This window comes from Macaca mulatta, chromosome 15, assembly GCF_049350105.2.
Source record: "Macaca mulatta isolate MMU2019108-1 chromosome 15, T2T-MMU8v2.0, whole genome shotgun sequence".
In the NCBI taxonomy this organism is placed as follows: domain Eukaryota; kingdom Metazoa; phylum Chordata; class Mammalia; order Primates; family Cercopithecidae; genus Macaca; species Macaca mulatta.
The window spans coordinates 62,767,861-62,795,536 of NC_133420.1; the positions used below are offsets into that span (position 1 = coordinate 62,767,861).

At 53.0% G+C, this 27,676-nt stretch overlaps 1 protein-coding gene across 3 annotated transcripts in view; it reads left to right on the forward strand.

Moving 5' to 3' along the window:
• Positions 1-25,753, forward strand: part of PAX5 (paired box 5) — a 194,672-nt gene extending 168,919 nt beyond the window's left edge. For all 3 annotated transcript variants that reach the window (XM_015117426.3, XM_015117427.3, XM_077965700.1), the window contains exons 9-10: positions 16,430-16,516; positions 24,267-25,753. In XM_015117426.3, coding sequence (XP_014972912.1) covers positions 16,430-16,516; positions 24,267-24,343 — 164 coding nt within the window. In that variant the 3' untranslated portion in view covers positions 24,344-25,753. The remainder of the gene's footprint in view (positions 1-16,429; positions 16,517-24,266) is intronic.
• Positions 25,754-27,676: the final 1,923 nt, after the last annotated feature.

Here is a 27,676-nt window from a genome sequence, read left to right on the forward strand (position 1 = left end):
ACTCAGGGTCCGGCTGGGGCACAGGGATCCTCCCACCTGCACATCCACAAGGATCAAGTTCAAGTCCTGCCCTGCTCCTCACTCTTTGTCTTCCAGTCCTGACAACACATCCCTCCTCACCCTGCCCCATACCTGGACCATCTCTGTCCAGGTCCACTCCTGGAACTCCTCTGGCTCTAGTGGAGAATTAGGGAGGTTGAGAAGCTGCATAAACCAGGACTCAGCACCCTTGGCCGTAGTCCTGCCTGTAGGTTTACCAGCCTTAGAGGGAAGTCACCTTTCTATCTCTGGACCTCAGCCTGCATTTGTATAGTCTTTTTCCCAGGGCTCCTGTGAGGAAAAGGGCTTGCTTTGTAGCAGTAGTTGACACCTACTGAGCACTGTTATTTATTTTTTGCGGGGAGGCAGGGGGACGGAGTCTCACTCTGATAACCAGGCTGGAGTGTAGTGGTGCAATCTCGGCTCACTGCAACTTCTGCCTTGTGGGTTCAAGCGATGCTTCTGCCTCACCCTGCCCAGTAACTGGGACTACAGGTGCATGCCACCATGCCCGGCTAATTTTTGTATTTTTAGTAGAGATGAGGTTTCACCATGTTGGCCAGGCTGGTCTCGAACTGCTGGCCTCCTGATCCGCCCACCTTGGCCTCCCAAAGTGCTGAGATTGGAGGCATGAGCCACTGCGCCCAGCTCCTACTGAGCACTTCTATATGCCAGTCCTGCACTAACTGCCTTTCATTCCCCGACCTGCCTGTTTTTTGCAATGCTCCCACCAGGCTGCTGTTGATGTTACCCCATTTCACAGAGTAGGAAGCGGAGGCATCAGCTTGCACAGAGTAACTTGCCCAAGTGATAGTACCAGGATAGAGCCTAGTAGGCTCACTGGTTCTAGAGCCCTTTGAACAAGAGAAAACGCAGGGGCCTGAGAGCTGGAGCCTGCCTCTGCCTGGTAATGCACCCTAGAGCACGTTCCTGAACTGGGCTGGGCCTCGGCTTCTGCATCGGTGAAAGGCATGATGACATCACCTGACAGATGACTTGTGCCTCTCAAAGTACCTGGCACATCACTGACACTAAATAAATGTAGGTTGAGGCCGGGCACAGTGGCTCACACCTGTAATCCCAGTGCTTGGGGAGGCCGAGGCAGGAGGCTCGTGTGAGACCAGGAGTTTGAGGCTGCAGTGAGCTATGCTGGTGCCACTGCACTCCAGCCTGGGCAACAGAGTGAGACCCTGTCTCTAAAAAATAAAAGAATAAAATAAATGCAGACTGAAAGAAAAGAACCCAGGTGGGCCTGTCTTTGAAGATCCATTATACTTATCCTTACGGTCTTCTCCTGATCAATGACAGCAGCGTGAAGCAGCTACCGCAGGAGGGAGAGGTCATGCAATAGGGTTTGTGGTAAAGTTTCCCCTGGGCTGTCTCCAGGCTGTTTCTCAGCACCTTTTCCCTTCCTTCTCTTGAGCAGATGAAGCCCCACACCAGGACTTAGGGTTTGGCGACTATAGAGCAGGCTGGACCTCAGTCCTCACTTGTCCAGTCAGCCGGTGACTCTGTCGCAATGAACAACCTGCCCTTCCCTGCATGCCTGCCCTGCCTGCCCCCTTGGTCTGTTTTAAGGGCACTTATGGGGCCTTTTTAACCTTCAGATAAATGGAGAGGTGAAAGAGACCCTGAGAGTAGGTGGGAGCTCACGAGCCTGAGCTTCTGCTGCATCACAGGACTACCCGCTCCCAGCATACAGACTGGCACAGGGCAGATGCCTAGTGAACATGTGAGGAGCCACCTTGAAGAACCTGTGGGCCAAGACAGGAAACAGGCACACAAACCTGGGCAGGGCTGAACCCAAAGCCGCCCACCTGCCTGCTTCAGACCAAATGCCCCCAGCCAGGGGTGGCTTCTGTTTCCTGTGTTGCTTTTCCTTTCCATCTTCTTTTTGGTTTGTTTATTGGGGGTCATGGCATGATGGATCCACGTGCCAGCCTCTCAAATCACTGCTATTGGGCTGTGTGGAACATCTTTTGGAGAGAACATGTCCTGCCAACCACAGGATCTCAGGCAGCATGAGGACCGTTCAGGGGCACATCTAATCCCACCCCAGAACGCGGTGCTGGGGACTTCTGAAATGAGGGAGGTCGGACTGCTGTCTCGGAAGTTCATTGCTGAGGGAGGGAGAATTGCCCAGGCTCCCCCTAGTGGAGAATCGGGATGCATCGTCCTCCTGCATTCCTGGTGTGTGGCCAGAGAGGACTCTGCACCCACACCCCTCCTCAGTTTACCCAGAGCTTCCACTCCCATCCTGTCATAGAATCCTCACCACAACCCCTTAGGGACCCATTTTTATGGCTTTTGTGACAGGCTTAGTGAGAGGAAGGGGCTGGCCCAAGGTCATGCAGAGCCAGGACTAGAATCCAGTGTGCCTTCCCTCCACCAGCTGCCCCCACATACTTGGCCCCACACATCTGCCCTTGGCTTTGGCCAGCTGACCCTCTGCTTGCATAGCCACATGGTCTGACCCTTCCCAGTCTTGTGGCATTAGGACTGAAAGGGCCAGAGGTGTCCACTCAGTGGGAAGGTCAGTCTTACAGTAAATCCTTGCAACAGCCTATTTCCTAGTCTCCCCATTGCCGGCCATGACCCTTTATTCTCAACAACACGGCCGCAGCGAGCCTGTGAAAATCGGAGTCAGGACATGTCCCTCCTGTGCACACTCAGAGTAGAGGCCAAAGTCCTGACCTATCTCCCCCTCCCCACTTCCCTCCCTGGTGTCCTCTCCCCCCTCCCCACCCTGGCTTCTCTCCAGCCACACAGGCCTCCTGCCTGTCCCACCCACACACCTCCCACACTCCTGCCTCAGGGCCTTTGCACTTGCTGTTCCTACTGCTTGGCCCTTCCCACAGATATTCACATGGCGAACTCTTGCTTCCCTCATTCTTTCTTCAAAAGTCACCTTTTCAGTGGAGTCATCCCCAGTCACTCCATCTAAAATTCCACCTCCTCCCAACATTTCTTATTCTGTCTCCTGCTTCATGTTTTCTCTTTAGCATCCATCATTATCTAGCACGCCAGATGCTTCGTTTTTACTTGTCTGGTTTACCGTTTTGTTTGTACCGCTGGAATATAAGCTCCATGAGGGCAGGGACTGATGTCTGCTTTGTTCAGGGCTGTATCCTCAGTGCCTGGTACCTAGTAGGCCCTCAGTCAATATCTGATGGATGAATGGATGGATGAAATTGCGACTGTCTGCAGTGGGCCTGGTGTCAAGGCAGATGCCACCGGGGCTCCTCAGGACATCTTTGGACCCCTCCCACTGAGCCCTGCATTTGCCCTCTTAGGTGGTTTCTTCACTTTTTTTCCTTGGCCTGCCAAGATATTTTTCCTCCCCTCCTCTTCCCTCCCTTCCCCTCCTGCTGACTCCCTCCCTGCAGAGCCATCTCTCAGCCAGGTGTGTGGGCTGGTCACGGGGGATACATATGAAAGCGTAAATCTCCTAGAAAAAAAATGGGTCTTCATCAGTACAGGACTGCATGGGGCTCCTGCCTCCTGGTCCAGCCTTGGGAGCTGTGAGGGTCGTCCTAATTCAGCTCCCTCCGTGGAATGGCCCTGTCAAGCTCACTGAGTCATGGTGGTGGCTGCCCTGTGGCCTGCCTGGAGTCCCCCACAGAAGCCAGCCCTTCTCAGTGGTTAGCTTATGGTGGCTGCCTGCTTAGAAGTCAGTCTCCTTAGGGGCCCCATTTCAGAGGCCGTGGGGACTAGACACCAGCATGCTTCTGAGGATGCTGGGAAACTCTTTAACATGGATCAGCGCTTCTCAAACTTTATTGCACCCAAATCACCAGGATCACCTCACAGAGCAGATTCTGGTTCATAGAGTTGAGGGTGGATGCAGGAGGCTGGTCTTCTAACGTGTCGCACGCTGAGTACCGAGTGCCTGCCCCCTGCCTCTCAAACTTGCTGTACATTGGCGTCATCTTGGAAGTTTCGACAACTATTACCATCTGCCCCCTCTCACTCCAAGCTCCTTATGAACTAGTATGGGATGTGGCCTGGTCATCTGGATTTTTAAAGCTTCCCAGATGATTCTTTTTATCTTTTTTGAGACAGAGTCTTGCTCTGTCACCCAGGCTGGAGTGCAGTGCGCGATCTCTGCTCACTGCAACTTCTGCCTCCCAGGTTCAAGTGATTCTTCTCCCTCAGCTTTCTGAGTAGCTGGAATTACAGGCACACACCACCATGCCTGGCTAATTTTTGTATTTTTAGTAGAGATAGGGTTTCACCATGTTGGTCAGGCTGGTCTTGAACTCCTGACCTCGTGATCCACCTGCCTCAGCCTCCCAGAGTGCTGGGATTACAGGTGTGAGCCAATACGCCAGGCCCCCAGATGATTCCTTTTTTTTTTTTTTTTGAGACGGAGTCTCGCTCTGTCACCCAGGCTGGAGTGCGGTGGCGTGATCTCAGCTCACTGCAAACTCCGCCTCCCGGGTTCACACCATTCTCCTGCCTCAGCCTCCCGAGTCGCTGGGACTACAGGTGCCCGCCACCATGCCTGGCTATTTTTTTTTTTTTTTTTGTATTTTTAGTAGAGATGAGGTTTCACCATGTTAGCCAGGATGGTCTTGATCTCCTGACCTCGTGATCCGCCTGCCTCGGCCTCCCAAAGTGCTGGGATTACTGGTGTGAGCCGCCGTGCCCGGCCCCCAGATGATTCTTAATGTGCAGTAAGGCTTGACAGCCACTGGCCCGGGTCACTGCATTATTCCTGCCCGCCTCCACCTCCCCTCAGGGCAGCTTTGCTGTGGGAGAGCAATAAGACTTAAAGGAATTTGCGGACACAGTGAGGAAGGGTGAGGAGCCGGGGAAGGAGTGGGGGCACATCCCACTCTCAGTTGGCCTCAAGAGAGGAACCCCAAAGGAATGAATGTAGGGTACAGACACTGAAGGAGAGGGGCTACTGAGACCCTGAGGCTGGCAGGGGGAGGAAGGGAGAGGCCCTGGGAGCTTTTCCAGCCAGAGGAGTGCCCAGGAGAGCCGAAGCAGCTGGGAGGCCCAGCCCAGGTCTTTGGCTTCTTCCTTGACCCTGACTTTGTTAGAAGAAATAGCTCTCCCTTCCCTACTTCAGCCCGGCCCGCTTCTCATACTTTTACCAGTGCACTGGCCCCAGCCTCCCAGGGTTGCAAGTAATTTATGTGTGCGCCTGCCCCTCCCGCAGACTGTGGGCTCTCCGTGGGCAGGGACCGTGTCTGATTCATCTCCACCTCCTCCAGCCCCAGGCCTGGCTTGCTGGGGGCAGGAAAGGTGTGCAGAATTGAGCGAGTTCCTCGGGGCGCAGGGGAAATCGGGGCCTGTGTGCTGCTGAGTTCTCAGCACACAGCGAAGCCTGAGTGTTGTGGTGGTAATTGTGGAGGTAAATCTTGTCTGGTCTCCTTGCAAACACTTGGTGAGGTATTCCATAAATATGTCAGCAGAAGCATTAAAATTTGATGGCAGGCAGCGCAGGTCGGGACTAGCACTGCGACTTCCCAGCAAGGTATGACACCTTCACCCTCCGTCTCATTAGTCAGCGGCGGGACATTCAGGCCTCAGCGCTGAGCCCAGCCAAGCCAGAGGAGGTGATTTCTTCCAAGGAGGACCCCTGGCTGCTCTGAGGGACAGGCCAAGGTCTGGGTCACAGGAAAGTAAGTCAGCTTTGGGCTGAGTAAAGGAGTTCCTGAAGGCCTTGGGAATGTGCCAGGAGGTTTGAGGGTCTCCAAGCTGGAGGGGACTGAGCCATTTTTGGAGGCTGGGAGCCCGTAATAAAGGCTGGGGACTGATTTTAGCTTTCCAGTCAGCCTTGTGGACATTATCTATTTGCCCACACACACACAAAGCCTCATAGAACATTTTTAAAAGGTATGGGTTGGATTCATAATTTAAGCAGGCAAAGAGTCATTTGGGCAGAAACTGGGGGGAGGAAAACTATTCCTTAGAGGCAGAAAGACTGGAAACCAATCTTGTCCGTTTCCCACCCTGCCGTTGTCCATTTGGGGAAACTGAGGCTAAGTGAACCCAGAAGGGACAGGTAGAGACGGAAGGTCAGACTCAGACTCCTAGTTTGAGGCTTTCCTTACAATCAAGAATTTTAGGCATTTGTTGAAATATGAGAAAAACATCCTGAAATATAATTTTTGCTAAAAAATAAGAAAGTACCAATGTATCCGTTTTTGCAACAGACACACAAAGCATGTGCTATGTGCCAAGGACTGAGCTGAGTATCAAACAGCCCCTCACATTTGTATAATACTTTTTAATTCACAAAGGACTTTGAAATGCATCAATATTTAGTCCTGTGAGTGTTGTAATTACCATACAGCAAATTAGGAACTCAGGCTCAGAGATTCAGGAGACTTCTCTGAGGCTGCCCAGCTAAGTGGCTGCTGGGCTTTGGCTGGAACTGACTGGCTGCACACCCAGGGGCTTTCCACCACCTCCCAGCACCAGCACGGACTGGCAGCCACTGCTGCCCTCAATGCCTGTGCAGAAAATCAGCACCCCTCTTTCTACAATTATTTACAAAAACCGTGATGTGGTTCAGAGTTGTCAGGAGTCTTGGGTTTATCAGCCAGTGTCCTACATTCTCAGCTGCCTCGTTGGGGAGTTGAAAGCAAGGACAGTCGTGTCTTTGTGGCCCATTCCATGTCAGCACCGCATGCGTCCTGCTTACTGGCCTCTTGCTTGGAAGAAAGTGAGAACTCCCTTCCCTAGGGACAGAGGCAGTACACTTTGACTCAGCAATGCAGCCTAAGCTGGCAGGTGATGGGACAGATTTTGGTACTGAATGCCACTAAAGGACAACATTTGAATGTCCTCTGAAGCCCTCATTGCAGCCACTTCTCACAGGAAGCCTTCCTGGATACCCTAGCTAGAATGAATTTCCATTTCTACTCTGCTTCTGAATCCACTTTGCCTTTTGCTGGCACCTGAATGTCTAGTTTTGGGTCTAAGAATCCCCTTTAATGCAGGGAGTTCCCTGAGGACTGAAGCCTAGGCGCATTTTACTGAGTATTCCCTACTGGGGGCCTAGCTCTGAGTTCTGATTGGAGTAGGACCACAGTGGATGCTGAACTAAATGGATTCACCAAAATACAGAGCATCACCAGTATATGGGTCTAAAAGTAAAACATAGTCCCCAAATCAAAGTTTAAGGTAAGCTTTCCCCAAATTTAGCATAGGAGGACAGTGAAGAACTTTAGAAACTTGGGGAGAAATGTTACTTTCTACTATGCCCTACCTTTTAAATCATTCATTCCAACTCTGAAGTTGCTCCAAGGAGAACCATGGAAAGTGTGTATGACTGCCTGTACAAACCCAGTTGAGGCTGGACACACGAGAACCTAGTGAGTTTATTTGACACTTATTACGAATATGTGAGTTGGATTTTCCTGGGAATGCAATTCAATGTTATTCCCACTCAACTCTGCAGAACCTGGGGCCGGGTGGTTAGGCCCTGGGATGGGGACTTCTGGTAACATTCTGGACATTCTAAGAAACTCTTCAGGTTTCCGGATCAAGCATCTGCCAGTGGCCAAATGGATGCAGAGAAAAGGTGCTAAGGAAAAAACCTAGAGCCTTCCTATCTTTGCAACCCAGCTTCAGTCTGGTCCTGCTCTTTTTTTTGCTTCTCCCTTTAGAAAAGTTGTGTCTTTTTATTTTAGCTTGTACTTTTGTGCTCTTTTGAAGTGAGCCGAACTGAGTGCTGTCATTATGTGGCAGGGGAGGTCTACTGAGGCCTGCGGGTGAGTGCTAAGCCGCTCGGGAGAGCACCAGTGTCCCTTTTCACTCATGGGACCTGCACAGTGGTTCCTGCAGCAAACACAGCCTGCTTCTCTTTTCTATGTGTCTTATTCCCTTTCTCTGTCTCTCTGTCTCCATGTTTCTAGCAAAGATCAGGACTGGTGTTTCACTAACTCTTTCTAGAGATTCTAGAGAATCTTTCCAAGATTCCATGACCTTTTCTGTTCTCTGAAAGGGCCTGGCTCAAGGAACATCTGCTGGGCACACTTAGTGCTCACTCAGTCTGCATTGGTGTTGTGGGCAAGGCCCTGTGCCGGGGGTGGGGCCGCAGGGACCTGTCAGTCACAGATGGTCAGCCTTGGTTCCTGCCATTGAGGAGGATCCAGACCCAACAGCAGGGGAAGCAAGATACGGTCACAGACAGCCCTGAATCTGTGTGCCCTAGGACATGGCAGTGATAGACCCAGGGCTGGGGACTCAGGGACCAGTGGGGGACTGCTCTCAGCTGGGATGATTAATCCAGAAAGGCTTCCTGGAGGAGGTGGTATTTGAACTGGATCTTGACAAATAGGAGAATTGGACATGGGGAAGGGAAGCAAGGTGGTGTTTCGGATGAAGGAAATAGCATGAGAGATGGAGATGGCCCCATGGAGTAGGTGTGCAGAACAACTGGTGGTGCAGTTGGCCTGGAATATGGCTTGTGGTGGGTGGGGGTGGAGTGGGGGATGCAGGCAGTGGGAGGGCCTTGACCGCCACCAGGAGGCGTCTTGGGTGTTGATCTTCACAAAGTGCTACCTGTGGGCACTCCCAGGACAGGGCACCGCAGTACCCCTCCCCCCTCATGCGTGCACACAAATCAGGTGGTGTCTTGCACCCCAGTGAGGCTTCGGGGGGTCATTTGTACATGCCCACTGTTTGCTTAGATGAGGGCAGGACAGGACAGAATTTTGGAATAAGACCACGGCAGCAAAGTGGATTAAACTTGGACCAGAGTTGTTCAAAATGTGCCATGGCATAGCCAGCAATCTCAAATGGAAATGCCTGCAGGGGCCAGGCAGGTTGCAGAAAGAAAGGTCAGCCTTGGAGGCAAAGACAACAGATCTAGGTAGATGGAAGTCCTGTGGCTACTGACACTTGCCCCCTTCAAACACCAGGAGCCCATCGATTGTTTCCTCCCGGCCCCATGTGTCCCGAGGCCCCCAGCTCTTGCCTGTGACGCATGGCCAGCTGGTGGAGTTGGACATGTGCCCTGTGGCAGAGGCACCATGACGCAGCAGTGGAGTTTGTGTCCACTGAATTCCCTAAAGGATCCTTGGATTTGGGTTTTTGTAGTTGTAGACAACAGGAAGGGGACACAACAGCCTCTTCTTTACAGAGGACCACACTGAGGCCCGGAAAGGCCACTTGGCCACCGCACAGCTGGCAGGTAGCAGAGCCCTGGCCTCCACGCCAGGCTGCCTGGGGCTCAGGCAGCCGGCCGTCCAGCTGTGGGGTCCGCGGCCCTCGGGAGAACCGGAAGTGAAACCCATTGTGCATTCTGCCCTCACGCACACCCTCTCTCTCTCGGTTTTTCTCTTCCCGCTGTTTTTCTGAAGGCCTTCGAGGCTGACCTGAGTGGTGGGAGAGAGGTTTTTCCCAGCAATGGATCGATGCGCGGTTGTCGGGGCTGACAGGGCTGACCTTTACTGAGCTCGGGTTTTCATCTCCCTGTTGGGAGCCCAGGAAGGTCTTGCTGTGGAGAGAGGGACGGTGAGAAGCCTTGGCCTGTGAGGGGGTGAGGCTCGGCGTGGGTGCAGTGAAGGCAGCTTCTGAGAGCTGAAAGCCCTTGGAGGTCACTTATTTCCATTTCTTCCAAACACACCACTTTTACAGATGAGAAAACTGAGACTTGGTGAAAAATGACTTGTTCAAGGTCACTCTGAGAGGCTTTGACACAGCTGCAGAATCCAGTGTGTGTGTATGTGTGTGTGTATACACATCCAACATACATACATCTGTATATTATAAATATTATACATATTATTATGTATACATACACATATACATTATAAGCATGTGTACGTGTATAGCGGGAGTATCCATCCATGTGTATCATGAAAGCCTGGCCGAGGCTGCATGTGATGCCGACGCTCACTCTAGTCGTCAACAGTTTGGTCTCGCAACATCCCGGGTACCCGCTGATCCCTGAGCCACCGTGCACTTCGTGCAGTTCTGCAGAGCCGTGGAGAGGAGCTGAAGAAACCTCATGGTCCTTTTCAATTGTTTCTTCCTCCTTCTCCTCTGCAAAGATTTTCTCTCAAAGCCCAGTTTGAATCCTTCAGAAACAGAACTTGGCTGCGAAGTCACTTTGAAAGACTTTCCGTATGCTAATTGCAGCCGGCCAAGGTCTGGAGCAGAGGTGGGAGCCCACCATCTGCAGACGGGGTCGGCCCCCAGTGCGCTCTGCAAATCCCCGTCATCTGGCAGGTGTCGTTTTGGGTTAATTAAGAGCTATACTGAGCCCGTTTACCTGTCACTTCTGAGAATTTTAGGAAACTTTGACTTCCTTGCCATCTCTGAGCTTTGAGCCAAGGGGAAGCTGGAAACACCTCTGAATCTGGTGATGCTTCTGCCTCTGGGATCTCCAGGACAGCTGCGTTAAGTGCATCTTATCATAACCCCTTTTTAAACTTATTTTAGTCAGTGTTCTCTAGTTACTGCATTGGTTTTTACAGTCGCATCTTCTATATTTGGAAGACAGTACTGTTCTGGGGAAACCCACCATTTATCTGAAATTTCTTAAGGCTCTGCTTTCTCTCTGCATCTTTGAGGAAAGATGTTCTAGCTTTGTTCTGTGTAATGGCTTTGGAGGAACTTTGAATTTGCAGGTCGGGGGCCCTTTCATCCATCGGGGTTTGGGGCTGTCAGTGCTGACCTCAGAGCTCTGTGTTCATGGGGGGATAACTCAGTTACATCCCCAGAGAGCTGGGTTCTTGCTTGGTCAATAGGCCCCCTTCTTCAGTATGACAGAATTTTCTCTCTGTGCTGATGACAACGTTCTATTAATATATCTTGGTAGGGGTTTGGGTCACACAGGTCTATGCATTTGTCAAAACACAGCAATAGCACGTTTAAGATTTGTGTGTTTCATTATGTGTAAATTTTATATCCAAAGAAAAAACTTGTAAACAAATAATGAACTTCAGTTAATTATATGCATGCTGAAGTACTTAGGGGAAAGAGTACTGATGTTTGCATTTACTTGGAAATGAAATACACATTAAGATGAAGGAAAGGCTAGAGGGTTGGAGATCCATATGACGAGCAAGCATAAGAAAATATTGGTGGTAGAATTAGGTGGTGGCTACATAGGTGTTCACTATAACATTCTTTCAACTTTGCTGTATGTTTGGAAAATTTCAAATACATCAGCGGTGAAGAAGGGTGTGATGAGAAGATTTCCTGCTAGCCCAGCTCAACCAGGTGTTCCTTGGGATGGTGGGATCCCTGGGGTCTGGGAGTACAGTCCAGGATCCCAGGCCCTGCTCTGTTCCTGACTGGCTAAAAGACCCTGGGGATAGAAAGGTTGAGGGAACGTATCTCTAAAGTTCATCCCAGGCCTGATCATCTGTGACTATGAGTGATGGCACAGGTTGGTGAGATTCAACATAAGATGAATTTGTTGCATGAAAGGAGGAAGAAGTGCATTGCTCGGGGTTAGGCGAATGCAGGGAGTGACTGTCAGCCTTGAGATGCCCAGTGGGAAGCCACATTCCTTCTGCCCCAGCCCGGGCTCCTCTGCTCCGTGTCCTCCTCACCGGGGTTATTGTGAGGATGAGGCACCGTGGCCTTGGAACTGCTCCTCGACTGCCAGCGTTCTGTTTCTAGTCTCGCCTTCATTTTTTTTCTCCGAAGGCCACCATCCAGACAGTTCCCACGCAGCCCTTCCCTCCTGTCTTCCCAGCCTCTGAGGGACTGCATGTGCTGGGCCTCTGCCAAGTCCCTTCTCCTTTCTGAGACTCAGTTTCCCAATCTGCAACACAAGCGTGTGTTGAGTATGTCGATCTCGCCAGTTCTTTTCTGTTCTGACGCTTCGGCAGCTCTGTATTTCTTTCTGTCACTGGGCTTCCTCTTCCCACCTGCCCAGGATCAAAGGGTGAAGGGGCAGGGGGAGGAGCTGGGATCAGAGGGCTTGGGTGGGGGCAGAATTTCTGAGTTTGTTCTCTCTCCGATCAATGAGAGAAGGTACCTAGTTCCCACCACACAGGGGTTTGCAAAGAGCATCTGCAAACATGAAGTCAGTTGATCTTCTCCATACGCCCTAGGAAGTAGGGATCTTCCTTCCCTCCATTTTATAGATGAAGAAACAGACTCAACAGGTGAATGCATGTGCCCAAAACCACACAGCTTGGAAGAGGAAGAGCCCGGACTGGATCTTGGGTCTGTGTGACTTCAAAGGCCATTTTCTGTCTTCTCCTCCATCATGGGCAGCTCTGGGCAAGAGCAGAGAGCAGAGCACACCTTGGGTGTGGCCTGGAGCATGGCCTAGAAGGGGACCAGCCCTCTGTTCTCAGTTCTGTCAGCAGCATCTGGAGAAGGGGATCAGCCCGGGTGCCCTGGAATCCCATCGTGGGCCATCTGCCTGCCCCTCCTCCCTGCCTTTGCTTATGCAGTTGCCTCCTCTGGCCCCACGACGCCTTTCTCTGATTCCAATAATCCCAACAGCTGGCCGGCATCACCTGGCACCTTGAAATAGGGACAAATTGATTCAAACCCTCATTTGGCACCTAGTGGGAAAATCCTATGTTCTCCTTAAGGTTTCTGCCCCATTTCCAGGTGGAGACTCACTTTCCCACGATCACCTCAGGCTCAGGCTTCTCGGGACATTCTTCAGCCACTTTAGTATTTTTGAGAGATGCCAAAAGCGTGGGTCAGTTAGGAGGAGGTGAAGGGCCCATGGTGTCCCTTGTGCTGGGCACAGTCATCTGAAAGGGGTTCATTGTGGGATCTTTGTCTTGGGCCTGCTGGCTGCACCTCTGGAGGTTCTCATTTCCTTCCCTGAGAACGTCCTTCCTGCACATGAGGAACATCATTTTGTGCCTAAGGATGCCACTGCTGTGTCATCTCTCAGGTCCAGTCCCGCTTGCTTAGACCGTGGCCACAGCCACCTGGAAGGGCCCCCTGACTGCAGCGTGTCCTCCTCCAGCCTGTCCTCCAGATTCTGGCACTCACCAGTCTGAAGCCTTGGCTGATCCCAGCCCTAATGAGAGAAAAGCATTACACTCCTGCCCCACACCTGCTCTGCCCTGCAGCTGCCTCTGCTGGGGTCTCACGGGAGACCTGGCCATTCAGGGGCCACGTTCTGCCCAGCCCCACTGCCAGACCTTTGCTTGTGCCTGGAATGCCTGCTTCTCTCTGCCATCAAAGTCCTACCCACCCTTCAAGGCCTGGTTCACGTGGTCCCTTCTACTCCCAGAAAGTGTTCCCAGGCCTTCTCTGGACTGGTGACTGAGGACCTGGCTTCTCCGTATCTCATGGGGTGAGGGCTCCCTACACTCAGACGGCTTCCTATGTGGCACTTCAGATAATCAGACACCATCCCAGAGTCCCTGGCAGGTGGCTGAACCAGCCTCTAGGTCGGCCTCATGACCCGTACATGGTCAAACACCCCTTACCCAGAGTGTATTGCTCTCACAGGGCAGGGGCCCCATGTTGGGGGTGCCCACCACACTACCACTCTTAGCACACCAGGCAAGCCAGTCCCTGGTGGGCTCATTTCTCCCACCAAGGGGCAGTATGGTGTGGTGGGCAATGGAATAGGAGAAATTTATTTGGACCCTGGCACATAGCAGGTGGCCAACACACCCCTGGCTGTGGGTACTAATCATGGAGGTAGTGAGAGCCATCGCCTGCGTTAGAGAGTCTGCTCTGGAAGCGTGTGCCTGATTGACCTAGGAGTCTTCATTCATTCATTCATTCATTCATTCATTCATTCAATAAATAATTATTCCTGCCTACTGGAGGCCAGGCACCATGCTAGAGGTTGGGATCAAGACGTGAACAGACAAAACTCCCTGCCCCCATGGAGCTTACATCCTAGTGGAAGAGGCAGATTAGAATAAGATGAAGGATAAACAAGACAAGCTGGATTGTGATCAGCTCTATGGAGGAAAAAAAAGCAGGAAAGAGAGATGGGTGGAAGGAGCTTCCCTTTTAAAAACAGTGATCAGGGAAGGCTTCCCCGTGCTGCAGAGAGCTGGTGAGCAACCAGGGATTGTTCAGACACCCATTGTCTGCTGTGGACTGGGCATCAAGCTGGGGTGAGGGTGGCACACAGGTGCAGAGAGGAATCCAACGGACCTGCAGGGCCAAGCACGCCTACGCACAACGGACTCCCCTGTAGGTCAGGGCAAAGCCAGTGCTGCAGAACCACACGGGAGACTGCGGCCAGCTGAGGAGGGGTGGAAGAGGGGCTTCCCAGAGGAAGAGGTATCCAAGGACCTCTACACTCACCACTGTAAGGCTAGGAAGGTGGAGACAGGGTCGAGGATCATGGGTGACACTGACTTAGGTACATTCTGTGAAGGAATTGGGAGCTGTTTATGGCCCTTTGCAGGAGCCAAAGCCAATCTAGGGATGGATAACATGTCCACAATGAACTAACTCCAGCCAGATGGACCTGAGACTTGCACTTTGTGGGGCTGGAGATCTGGGAGGCTTCCTGGAAGAAGTGGCCTTGGAGCTGGGCCAGGCAGCAGAGGCGATGCTAAACCAAGGTGCAGAGGTGGCCTTTGCCACAGTAGCCCAGTGCCCTGGGCTCGGCACTGTCATGAAGTGCCTCTGATAGGGCAGCTCCACAGGTGCCCAGAGCCCCAAGGGGAGGGCGCTGTCCCTGTCCTCCAGGCTGCGCTGTCTCTCTACTCCCCCACCGGCCCTTGAGGAGGAGGAGGCTGCGTGGCGCTGATGGATATGCCGGGACCAGGCGGCTGCGGCCCACTGTCACCAGGCTCTCCCTCTGCATGCCGGAACCTGACACCCTGACCACTGAGGCATAAAAAACAGAGAATTGGAAGGCTCAGCCTGTCAGGCTGGGAGTGGCCCCCAGAGAGGCCCGAGGAGGAGCGCGAGCGTGCGTGTGTGTGTGTGTGTGTGTGTGTGTGTGGACACACTCTGCCTGTGGTTGTGAGGTGCAGGGGAAGCCAGCTAGACCTAGGGAGTGGGAGCGGCTGGACCCTCAGTCCTGCTTCATTATTCCTGCCCCACCTGGCAGAGCCCCAGGGGCCCACCTCTAGGCTTGGGTTGCAGGGGAGAGAGCAGGCTCTTGGCTCTCGCTCCCGGGTTCTGGCTGGCCCCTTCCGGAATCTCTCACGCTTCGGCCCTTTGTAAGCATCCTTGTAGGAGATCGTGGAGGCAGGCTGGGGCTGCAGATGGGCTTACGGGGCTAAGTAACTCCTGTTATCTCCAGCAGGGAAGGGCTCCCATGCTCTGTACCCAGCAGTAGCCAGCTTCCCATGCCCTGTTCCGGGGCCTCTACTGAATACACTCTGCCGGGTACTGGGCACCTGGCAATGAGTCCAGGCTGAAGTCTACTCTCTGGGAGCCCCTAGCCATGGGGAAAGGACAGGCAGGCCCTACCGGCTATAAGACCAAGGCAGCAAGGTGGTAAGGGACAGAATTGTGAACTCTCCTCCTAGTGACCTAGCCAGTAGTAAAGAGGCTCTCCTGGAACCGGCACCCAGAGCCCAGGGAAGTGCCAGAGGCAGGCATCACTGCTGCATGAGCACCTGGCCAGAGTGAACCATGCTCGAGTGCCACCATGCCCCACAATGCTCTTCACACCCTGGCATACCTCACAGCTCCTGCCCAAGCACGTCCACAGCTGCCAACAGCTGCCCCCTCCCCAGTGCCCAAAAGGCCCCAACCACTCCCTCTTCTGTGCTCCCCTAGCCCTTTGGCTTGTCGTTTCATTTCAGCACAGTCATTTCAGTACAGTTCTGTCTGCCTCCTCCAGGCAGAGGGCCTGGAGGCCCTCTGGAACCTGGTTGCCTGTGGCTGGAGGTCTGACAAAGCATGCCATTTAGGGCTCAGCTGGTGCCCACCCTCTACCCAAGTCTCATCTTCCTGACGAAACTGAGGCCCCAGGGACAGCCACCCCTGCCTTCACAGCACAGAGGGCCAGGCTAGGGTTGAGGTTACCTTTGGGTTCTCTGTCCAGAGCCACTCAGGAGCAGGTTGGGGGTAGAACTGAGCCCATCCTGAGGTCCTGGATTGGCTTCACTCAGGAATGCGAACCAAGCAGTCTGCAGCCTTGAAGTTAGCAAGGTGTATCAAGACCATTTTGTGAGATGACCTGAGCATCAGCCTTCTCATATGTAAAATGGGCCAATGGCCCCAAGGAATATCTGGCAAATGGGGCCACGGAACGACATGGGAGTTCCATGGTACACATGTGAGAGTCTGCTGTTCACTCCCACTGATAAGGACGGGAAATACAGACAATGCCAGTGACAGCTGCCCACTCCATAAGGATGTGGACCTGACTTGCTTTTGTTAGTTACAAAAGCTCCTGAAGTTCATAGAAGAGGCAAATGCCATTGGTAACCAGGCTGGCTGGGAGCCAGGGCCTTTTCTGAACTGGATTTGACATTTGCTTCCTGTTTCTCTCTCCACCCACCATACACAGGGAGTGAGTTTTCCGGGAGTCCCTACAGCCACCCTCAGTATTCCTCGTACAACGACTCCTGGAGGTTCCCCAACCCGGGGCTGCTTGGTGAGTACTGGCAGAGGCCCTGCGGGGCCCCTGGGCCATCGGCTACCCCATCCAGGCCTCCTCATTGGCCTGGGTCCCTTGACATCCTGAGGTCTGGTCACTGAGCTGGGTGGGTAGCTTCCCCAGACACATGGAGTATAGTGGGGGCCTTAGGGTAGTAAACACTGCTGTAGCCCTGCCCATGCCCTCCTCCCTCCCCCAGATGTTTTGGTGGGTTAGGAAAAATGGCACAGAAGGGAAACAGAGGAAAGAAGGGGCATCGAAGGAGAAAGAGGAAGGTAGGAAAAGTAGTGCCTACCTGTGAGTAACTTGTATTTCTTAAGAATCATGAAATATTCAGGCGAGAACTCTCTAAATAAGTGTCAGTAAAGATACCAACTTGACTTGAATGGTAGTGGCTTCCTGGAGACTATCTTGATAGAGGCCCTGATGCCCAGTGATTGATTAGTGATCTCTGCATGGACATCACCAGAGCCGGCTCCGTTGGAACCTGGTTACCCGTGGCTGGAGGTCTGACAAAGCATGCCATTTAGAGCTCAGCTGGTGCCCACCCTCTGCCCAAGCCTTGGATTGGCAGATTGTCCGTGACTGGTGGCAGTCTTATCTGTGAACGTCATCAAGATTTGGGCCACTGCAAAGACCATGCAAGTCTAACTCGGCCTTCAGAAGGCCAAGAGGAGCCTTCTGTTTTGTTGGAATGAGCTTACATGAAACCAGCTAATGAGTGCCAGTCGGAGCTAACGGTTCTGGGACATGAAGTAGAGGCATGGGCTCAAACATATCACTCACCATCTGGGAGGTGGAGCTGGCCAGTCAGCCTGCAGGCAGCAACATGGAACCCTCCCGAGCAGTCAGCTAAGAATTTTCCACTTACAGCAGTGAAAGGTCAGACATGGAAGGGCCCTCTGAGACCACCCAGGTTTATCTGTCCAACTTAACAAGGCCTCCTTAAGGAAGAACCTTTTAATTCCCTGGATCCTTAATTATTTTAGGACTGAGAAACAGGCTTCATCAGAAAAGCCATAACCTGGTGTCTTCAAACTCAAGTTGCCAAGCCATAGGTCTGTGAAAAAGGCCATGTAATCTCAGCCTTGACTCCTTCCCACACCTGATTTGGTGATTAGGACAGACACGCAGTATGGAAACCACTTCTCTCTTGCTACTACCATTCCATGCACTTGGGGCCTTTGGCTGTCCAAAGGATTTTGATGTGTCATGGATGACTTGAGGATTCAATAAGAAACAATCCCCATTAGTGCTGCAGGTCCCTGAGGAAGGAGATTTCAAGCCTTGCAGAAGACTCCTAGCTTCTTATTATCTGTGGTCTCCAAGACGGGCAGAATCTGCAGATTGATCTCTTCTCAGACTCCTTTTTTGGTTTTGGTCAAAATCATTTCTAAGTATCGAACCAAGATATCCACTTACCTAGTGTTTTTTTCTTAAGTGGACTATTTGAGTTGACCCAGACGTCAGTCTCAGGAAACGGGAGGCATGGGCTGGCTGTGAGCTCCCTGAACCAGTGTCTTCCAGCAGGGCTGGGGGTAGGGAGATGAGGCCCAAACCTGGGAGTCCTTCCCAGGAAATCTGCCTCAGGCAGAGCCCTGATCCCAGTCCTCTGGGAGACCCCAGGGGATATGGCACACAGGAGACCTGAACACTGGCCTGTGGGAGAGGTTTGTTCTGATGGAGAGATGACCCCAAGGAGGCCATGGTGGCCCAGGGCTGCCACACATGACTGTGCACTACCCAAGGGGACAAGTGGGAGCTGAACCCCAGCCCATGCATGGCACAAAACCCTGAGCCCTGGCACGGGGCTGTACCTGCTCAAAAGGGACACCTTTTTCTCATTTATACAAGGAGTCCTAGAGGTTGATAGTGCCTGTCATTTATTTGCCTGGGAATTCAGGAAGCAGATAAATTAGCAGAAACAGCTCAGGCATGTATGGCAAAGGCTTGGTGTAGGAGGTAGGGCAATCTGTGGAGTGTGCACAGAGCGGCCCCTTGAAGGCCAGGCTGGGGAGTTTGGACCTGACTGTGTAGGTCTGAGGGGATAGGGAGGGGAGGGTGGGACTAGACCGCATCCGAGGCTTTTGCTACTCAAGCTGGAGTGAAATCTAGTTCACAGCTCCAATTGTTCGGCTTGGGCTGTGTGCCTGTTGTGGAAAAGATGCACACTCTGTCCCAGGGAGCTCACAGGCTGTGGGTGGGAGCCTCAGGCAGGGATGTCTGTGCTGGGAAGTGCTCAGTACCTTTAGGGGGCCCAGAGACAGTGTGGAGAGGAGGAAGAGGAAGCAAAACTCCATTCATCTACATAAGCACTTGCTAATTGTACCAGGCACCCAAAACTCTTTCCACGTGGGCTATCTGATTTTGTCCTCTCAGCAACCCTACAGAGCACATATTATTGTCTCTATTATACGGAAGAGGACAATGAGGCTCAGAAAGGTGAACTAATTCACCTGAGGTCACACAGCATTCGGGTGGCAGAGGAGGATTTAAATTCAGGTCACCCTGACACCAGAGCCTATTTCTGGAACCAGTGTGTGATGTTGTACTCTCCTCTCCCTGACTGATTCGCAGTTTGAACAACACCAAAGCCAGGAAAAGAGTCCTCACCCCTCTGTAGAAACAGGCCTTGGGAGTCCTGAGTCCTGAATACTCAGGCCTGTGTGTGAGTGATGAGGCTGGCTCTGGTCCAGCTTTGAAAGCAGGTTACTGTCTGTATCTGTCAGACTTTCAGTTGCAAACAACAGAATCCACTCTGAGTGGCTTAAGCAGAAAACGAATTAGTTAAGGGATATTTGGGACTCCTAGAATCTCCAGGAGGACCAAAAAGAGGTAGGTATGGGACACAGCCAGGACACCACCAACCACACAACCAGTGTTGCACTAGCATTAGCAGCCCTGCTGCCAGCCGGCACCCACCCTGCAGCTCCACTCTGCTGTAACTTTACCCAAGGTGCTCCGGACTAGGCACCAGAAGCTCTGTCCGGCCCCCAGCCAAAGCTGGATGCCTTTGCCAGCCACTCCCAACAGATGGAGTCCCCCAGCCCACTGCTTCAAGTGGGCTCCCTTCTCAATCAAGGTCATATACAAGAAAGTCTAATTGGCAGAGCCCATGTAACAGTCCTGTGCCCTAGCAGCAAGGGAAGCTGGGAGGATGGGTTCTGACTTCTGGCTCAAAGAAGCAGGCCTCCTACTACAGAATCTCTACAAACACAGGAAGAGCACACACGATATTGGGCAGCAACAAACATGAGAAATGGTCCCTGCGCTGCCCAACTCTATAACCTGCATGAGCCTAGGCAGGTCTGGGCCTCAGTTGCCTCAGATGTAAATTGAGGATAGTCATCCCTGCAGCCTCATTCCAACAGGAGCTGCACGCATGCTCTCTTGAGATGTGCAGGGCGAAGGAAGCAGTGATCCCAGCTTCCTGAAGATGGGTGAGATTGCTGGCTCCCCAACCCACAGCTTTGCAAATAGCTCCAGGCCCGTTCATCTCTCCTGGCTGCCCTGCCCCACAGTGTCTTTGGCATGGTGTGAGAGAATGCCCCAGGGCAGGGAGACCTACACGGATTATTTGTGACATCTGGGGAGGGCGCCAGGGCATGGAAAGCTGTCAGGAGGTCCCTTGGTGTGCCTGCTACATTGGTGGGCTGTGGAACAGGTGAGACTCTAAACACACGCACACACAGACACACACGCACGCACACACAGACCCACGCTCACACACTCATACACTCACACAGACACATGTTCACACACACTCATACACTCATGCACGCACACACTCAGACATGCACACTACATGCACACGCAAACACACATGCACACACAGACATGCTCACACACTCATACACACACATGCACACACTCATGCACACACATGCACATGCACACACAGACACACAGACACACTCATACACACACTCACACAGACACACACTCATACACACATGCACACTGACATGCTCACACATCCATGCACACACAGACACAAGCTCACATACACTCATACACTAACACATGCATGCACACACACACGCACATGCAGACACGCTCACACTGCACTCACACACACACAGACACACGCTCACACACTCATACACTCACACATGCATGCACTCACACATGTGCACACCCACATACACTCACACACACATGCACACACTCACGCACATGCACAAACAAGCACACACACAAGCACACACACGCTCACACACTCATACACACACGCACACACATGCACATACACACACAGACACATGCTCGCATCCCCACTCCCATTGGCACACACCCTTGCACGTGCTGCTGACACCTTGGCCAGCCTGGCTGAAGCCTCCTTCCCAGGAAAGGCCAAGGTGAGGATCAGCGATGCCAGGGGATGAAGCAGAAGGACTGGGGCGCTTTGACTTCTCGGGAGAATGTCCCTCGGCCAGGGCAGCTGTGACTCAGCATCCCACCGGGGCCCCAGGCTGGCAAGGGGGCTGGGGTCCTGGTCCCGGCAGGAAGAAAGGCCAGATGAGGTCAATTAGGATTAGAATAGGAGCGACTGTGGCCGCTGTAAAGGGGTTAGAGAGAAAGCAGAGCCGGGAATGACTGTGTCAAGCAGTAAATTGATGATAATGTGAATTAGAGAGGAAAAATGACAGAAGAAAGGACAAGTTTATTCTAGATGGAGGTCTAATGGGCGCCAGGAAGACAGAGTGCTTTGTGAGGTGATGTTTTCATTTTTCACGGTAAATGCAAGCGCTCACGCGGAGGCCCGCTGGAGGTCTAGCCTGGCTTTGGGAGGCAGTGGGTCAGACTCCAGGGTGAGAGGTGGCCGGGGTCGAGCGCTTGGAGGGTCAAGCCAGGGATCCTCCAAGGAGAAGACTCGACTTCCATTTCCTGTCCTTTGGGGCCCGTGTGTAGGGCAGCCCTGTGATTGCCCTGCCTTTGTGCCTTGCCCCTCTCGTGCACCCACGCCCGCCCTCCTCTGGAATCACCTGCAGGCAGGACGAAGGGCAGGCACTGCAGACACTCCATGGGTGGCTGTCCCCATCCCACAGAAGAGAGAACAGAGGAAGGCTGACAGGGGTCTCTGAGTCAGGACTGCAGCCAGGGAGGTGACAGAGGCGGCAGCAGAAAACCCATCTCAGGGAATACTTAGGCACGGGGCTGGTGTTTTTGCCATCTGGAACAGCACAGCAAGGTACTAGCTCCTCCATTGCCCTACTGCCTCCCTGGGGGGATGGGCAGGGAGCAGTACATCGGTTCATTAGGGCTGAACGGGGAGGAGAAGTGGTGCATGCCAAAGTGTCACCCCTAATCCCACCCTCTTGATTACATATTAGCTGTATGATCTTGGGCAAGTCACTTGACCTCTCTGTGCCTCAGTCTCCTCAACTGTAAAATGGGAACAATAATCATTCCTACCTGATGGGAAGCTAAGAGTTAATGGATATAAGCTGCGTAGAAAAGTAACCATCCTCACGGCTCCTTCACAAACTTACCTCATGGTGCCCTTGCAGTTGCCCCCTTGTCGCCCCCTCTTACAGATGAAAAAACTGAGGCCCGGGGGGTGAAGTCACTTGTTCAAGGTCTGCTAGCCAAGAAGTGGTAGAATGTGACTGGCAGACTCCAGGACTCAGCCCTCAGTTATGGTATAGGTTGACTCTCCCTAATCCAAAATGCTTGGGACCGGAAGCATGTCAGATTTTTCCAGATTTTGAAATATTTGCATTGTACCAGCTGAGCTCCCAAATCAAAAAAATCTGAAATCCAAAATGCTCCAACAAGCATTTCCCTTGAGCATCATGTCAATGCTCAGAAAATTTCCGATTTTGGAACCTTTCAGATTTCAGATGTTTGGATGTGGGATGCACAGCCTGCCTCTGGGAGGAGTGCCAGGGTTTGGTTTGGAATTGGGTGAGAGTGCAGAATAAATATGAGCCACCTCACGTGGGGAGTGAAGAAGCTTGCCAGTCATATCCCAGCAGGCGTACAGTCTGTGGCAGGCTGATGGGGCCCTAGCCGCTGCCCACTTGCATAAACCTGTTTCTGTATAGATGTGTAGGCCTCGAACTGTACTGTAGTGGAAAGAGCCTCAAGCTGGAGCTGACAACCCAAACCCCAGCCAGGCCCTGTGCCGAGAGCCTGTGGCTTCAGGCATGTGACCCGGGTTTGTTGAACCTTAGTTCTCCCACCTGTAAAAGGAGGACATTGGCCTACAGGCTCAACTTCTGTGGTTCCGAGAATCTGCTGGTCGCCCTGGGCCCTCCCGGGCCCCCTCATCCCTGAGAGGGAGCTTTAGCAGAGCAGGGCTTCTGGAGGCCTTGGCCAAAGGGTGCAGTCAAAGAAAGCAGCTGGAGGCAATGGCAGGAGCCCAGGGTTTGCCCGAGTGCCCTCACTCTGCTTTCCTGAGGTCACAAAAGGGGCCTGCACCCCACCCTGTCTCACACATGCTCCCCAGAGTCCCCATGTCCTCCAACCCCACTTCCTCCAGAAAGCCAACTTGCTAGAACCATCTTGCACTCTCCAGAGCTTCTTTCTGACCCTGGATCCCCTTCCCAGTCTGAATATTAACCTGTGTCAGGCTGGCGTTTGCCCCATTATTGCCCAGCCCTGCCCCCTGCAGGGTCAGGAAATGAGTGGTGAATGAATGAGTGAATGAGTGAATGGGCAGGGGGTGTCTTCACTATTGTTTGCTCACTCAGCAAAGTTGGTTCGTTTACACATCCAATCCAGCCAAGCAGGTGCCACATACAGCTCCAGGCTGGAACTGGGGACAGACTCCCAAGAAGAGCAGAACCCAGCTTCTGCCTTTTGGGGCCCTCCATCCAGGGATGGGGGAAGTGCAGAAAGAAGTAATCATAGCATAGGGACAGACTACAGGGGAGTGTGAGCTCATGGCAAGAGGCTTCCCAGAGGAGGAGACAGGGCTGTGAGATTTGAAAGAGGCATAGAAGTTTAACAGACAGCAAAAGGGGGTGAGGGTGCAGGCCAAGAGTTCCAGGCAGGAAGTACATTGTGGGGAAAGGCCCAGAGGCAGGAGAGTATGCTAGCATGAGCTAAACTGTGCCTACCCCATAGGTTTAAATGAGATAATACCTGCACAGGCCCTAGCAGGGCCAGGCACAGAGGATGTGCTCATCTGTTCGCATTATGTATATTCGAGACAGCTGCAAGGAGTTTCGTCCAGCTTAAGCATGATATATGAGTGTGGGCAGGAGGGGCCTTCCCTGAGGGAAATGAATTCAGAGATGCTGGCTGGGGATAGATCATAGAGTACCTGCAGGCCAAACAAAGGGAACGCTTTTCATGTTTTTATCTTCTAGGTCAGGGGTTGGCAAATGATTTCTGTAAAGAGCCAGAGAGTAAATATCTTAGGCTTTGCAGGCCATAGTGTCTCTGTTGCAACTACCCAACTCTGTCATAATAGCAGTAAAGCAGTAATGGGCAATGCCTAAATGCATAGGCAAGACTGTGTTCCAGTAAAATGTTATTCACTAAAATGGGCAGCTGGGAGGATTGGACCCATAGGCCCCAGACTCCCCACCCCAGCACTAGATGGTGAGGAGCCTCGAAATCTTGTGAGCAGATTGTGGCCCTGGTGGGACTTGCCATTTGGGGAACAGACTGGACAGAGATCTTGGTGAGAGAGGATGGTGGCCTGGGCTGGGTGAGGGGAAGAAAGGACAGAAGTGGAGGAGACTGGTGGAAAGGGGACCCCAGATCTGACCTCATTGCTCTCTCCCGTCTCTTCCAGGGTCCCCCTACTATTATAGCGCTGCCGCCCGAGGAGCCGCCCCCCCTGCAGCCGCCACTGCCTATGACCGTCACTGACCCTTGGAGCCGGGCGGGCACCAAACACTGATGGCACATATCATTGAGGGTGACAGCTGCCCAGCCCTCCTGAAGATAGCCAGATGAGCCCATGAGACCATCCCCCAGCATCCCCCACTTGCCTGAAGTTCCCCTCCTCCCCTCTTCTTCCAGGGACTCTGGGGCCCTATGGTGGGGCCGTTGGACTTCTGGACGCTTGTCCATTTCTAAAAGCCAATCTATGAGCTTCTCCCGATGGCCACTGGGTCTCTGCAAACAAACAGATTGTTCTGCAAATAACCGCAGCCCCAGCCTAGCCTGCCAGTCCCCCAGCTCTCTATCCATCCATCGTAACCACCCCAGCCTGGGAAGAAGAGCTTGCTTTTGTTGCTTCAGCAGCACCCATGTAAATACCTTCTTGCTTTTCTGTGGGCCCGAAGGTCCGACTGAGAAGACTGCTCCACCCACGATGCATCTTGCACTCTTGGTGCGTCGCCGGACATCTTAGACCTGTGGCAGAGCATCCTCTCTGCCCTGGGTGACCCTCGCAGGTGGGCTCGGAGCTGTCCTCGAGACTGAGGATGCCACCCTTGGGTCCCAGCCTCCTGCTCATCCCTCCTTCTTTAGTATCTTCACGAGGAGTCTTACTGGGCTGGTTGTGCTGCAGGCTCCCCCAAGGCTTCTCTCCAAGAGGAGCACACTTTGGGGAGATGTCCTGGCTTCCTGCCTCCATTTCTCTGGGACTGATGCAGTACGAGCAGCTCTTTTCCAGATCAAAGAACTCAAAGAAAACTGTCTGGGAGATTCCTCAGCTACTGTTCTGAAGCAGAATGGCATCCGAGGTATTGATTACATTGTGGACTTTGAATGTGAGGGCTGGATGGGATGCAGGAGATCATCTGATCCCAGCCAAGGAGAGGCCTGAGGCTCTCCCTACTCCCTCAGCCCCTGGAACTGTGTTTTCTGAGGCATGCCCAGGTTCAGGTCACTTTGGACACCTGTCACGGACACTTCACCCACCCTCCAGGACCCCAGCAAGTGGATTCTGGGCAAGCCTGTTCCAGTGATGTAGACAATAATTAACACAGAGGACTTTCCCCCACACCCAGATCACAAACAGCCTACAGCCAGAACTTCTGAGCATGCTTTCGGGGCAGACCCTCCCCGCCTTTGTGGAGCTTAGCAGGCAGCTGGGCGTGGAGGTGCTGGGGCTGGGGCAGATGGCTAATTTCGCACAATGCATGCCCACCTGTTGATCTAAGGGGCCACGATGGTCAGGGCCATGGCCAAGGGCCACAGGAACTTGGAGAGGGAGCTTGGAGAACTCACTGTGGGGTAGGGTGGTCAGAGGAAGCCAGCCGGGAAGATCTGGGGGACAGAGGAAGGCCTCCTGGAGGAGGGGCAGGAAAACACTGAGGAGTTGCTGTGTGACCTGGGAGTGATTTTTGACATGGGGGTGCCAGGTGCCACTATCTCTTTACCTGGGGCCTTAATCCTTGCATAGTCTCTCTTGTCAACTCAGAATAGCCAGGTAGAGCCCTTATCCAAACCTGGGCTGAATGACAGTGATAAGAGGGGGATTGGTCTTCTTAGGTGACAGTGTCCCCCATATCTGTATGTCACCAGGACGGCAGAGAGCCTGAGGAGAGAGAGGCTGGACTTGGGATCAGCAGGCCAGGCAGGTCTTGTCCTGGTCCTGGCCACGTGTCTTGGCTGTGGGACCTCCGACAAAACCCTGCACCTCTTTGAGCCTTGGCTGCCTCGGTGCAGCAGGGTCACCTGTAGGGCCACCCTACAGCTCTTTCCTTCCCCTCCTCTCTCCAGGGAGCTGGGCTGTGACAGGATCATTTGGAGCAGGCCCTCCACTTCCAAGCAAGCAGATGGGGGTGGGCCCGAGGCCCGCTAATATTTGGACCAAGTGGGAAACAAGAACACCTGGTGGGCGGGAATCAGAAGGGTCTGGAAAAAGACCTAGCCTAACTTCCCTTGTGGGAAACCGAGGCCCAGCTTGGGGAAGGCCGGGACCATGCAGGGAGACAAAGCAGACTTCCTCTGGCCCCCACTAAGTATTTTGTTCCCTAAATCTCCCACAGGGTGGTGGAACAGAAGAGAAAACTAAGGCTCAGCAAGGTGGAGTCCTCAAGCAGTGACTGGCAGGGGTGGGGCTGGGACTCGGGCTCCTGACCCCCAACCCATGGTGTTCCCTGTCACCCTGGTCTATCCACATCTCCTATTCCTGAGGAGAGTTGACAGTAAGAACAGTGAGAGATGGTTCTGGGCCCCAGGCCCTAGACACTCAGTCTGTAAGAACTGCCAAGGAAGCCTGGTCACCTAGGCCAGGGATGGAGCCCAGCGAGCTCACAGCAGGCACACCCACCCCCACCCCTGCCCAGAACCTGCGGGGCAAAGAAGGCAGGTAGCTGGGGCCAAAGCCCGCCTCCAGGAGCCAGGGTGGGCTGGCCGCAGCCTCCACCTGTCAGGTAAGGTAGGAGAAGGTATGTTATCTGACACCTCTCTCCCTGCCTCCCTCCATTTAGCAGGAAGTGGTGGGGTCAGGGGTCTTCAGTATAGGCTTCTTGAGCCTCTGCCCCCTGTCACCCTTCTCTTGGAATGATGTGTACCCACATCTTTGGATCCTGCCGTCCTTGTGGTTCCAGGCTGTTGGGAGGAGGTCAGCCTCCCCTGAGCCAGCTGCCTGAGGCATGCAGCATCCTTCCTCGGCAAAGCCCACCTGGCCCACAGCGGCCCTCTCTCCCCATCCTGTTCCTCTTCTTGCCCTATAATGTGCTCCCCCCATATGTTTTCTCTCTCACCTGAGGCTTTGCTGGTCCTCAGATTGGTTTTGTATTTGTGAGACAACCACTTGATTCCTGGGCTGCCAGGCAGAAGCACAAGCGCACACGGATGCACACGGATGTTCTCACACACACACACACGCCCGCTCTCACCAATTCACAGCGCCCTCGCAGTCCGGCGGAGCTGCCCAGGAGCTTGGTGAGGATGGCTCCAAAGGACACAAGCCGTTGAGGAGATGCCAGAGAATTCTGAATGGAAAACACAAGTCCGGGGCCTCACCAGCATCGTGGCAGAAGGCCTGGGGCATTTCTCCATGGGCCTTCTGCCCTGTGTTCCCGCTCTGACTTTTGGAAAAGGACATTGTGGATTTTATGAAAATTTTCATATCATTAGTCTAGCACCAACCTAGAAAAATTTGATGATATATCAAACCCAACATCCCTTTCCCAAGGCACCTTCGTTGAGGCTAGCCCTTCCATAACTGACATTGTACGGTGCTTTGCAATCCTTGACCACACTGTGGGGCAACGAGCATGATGCCCACTTTATAGACAGGGA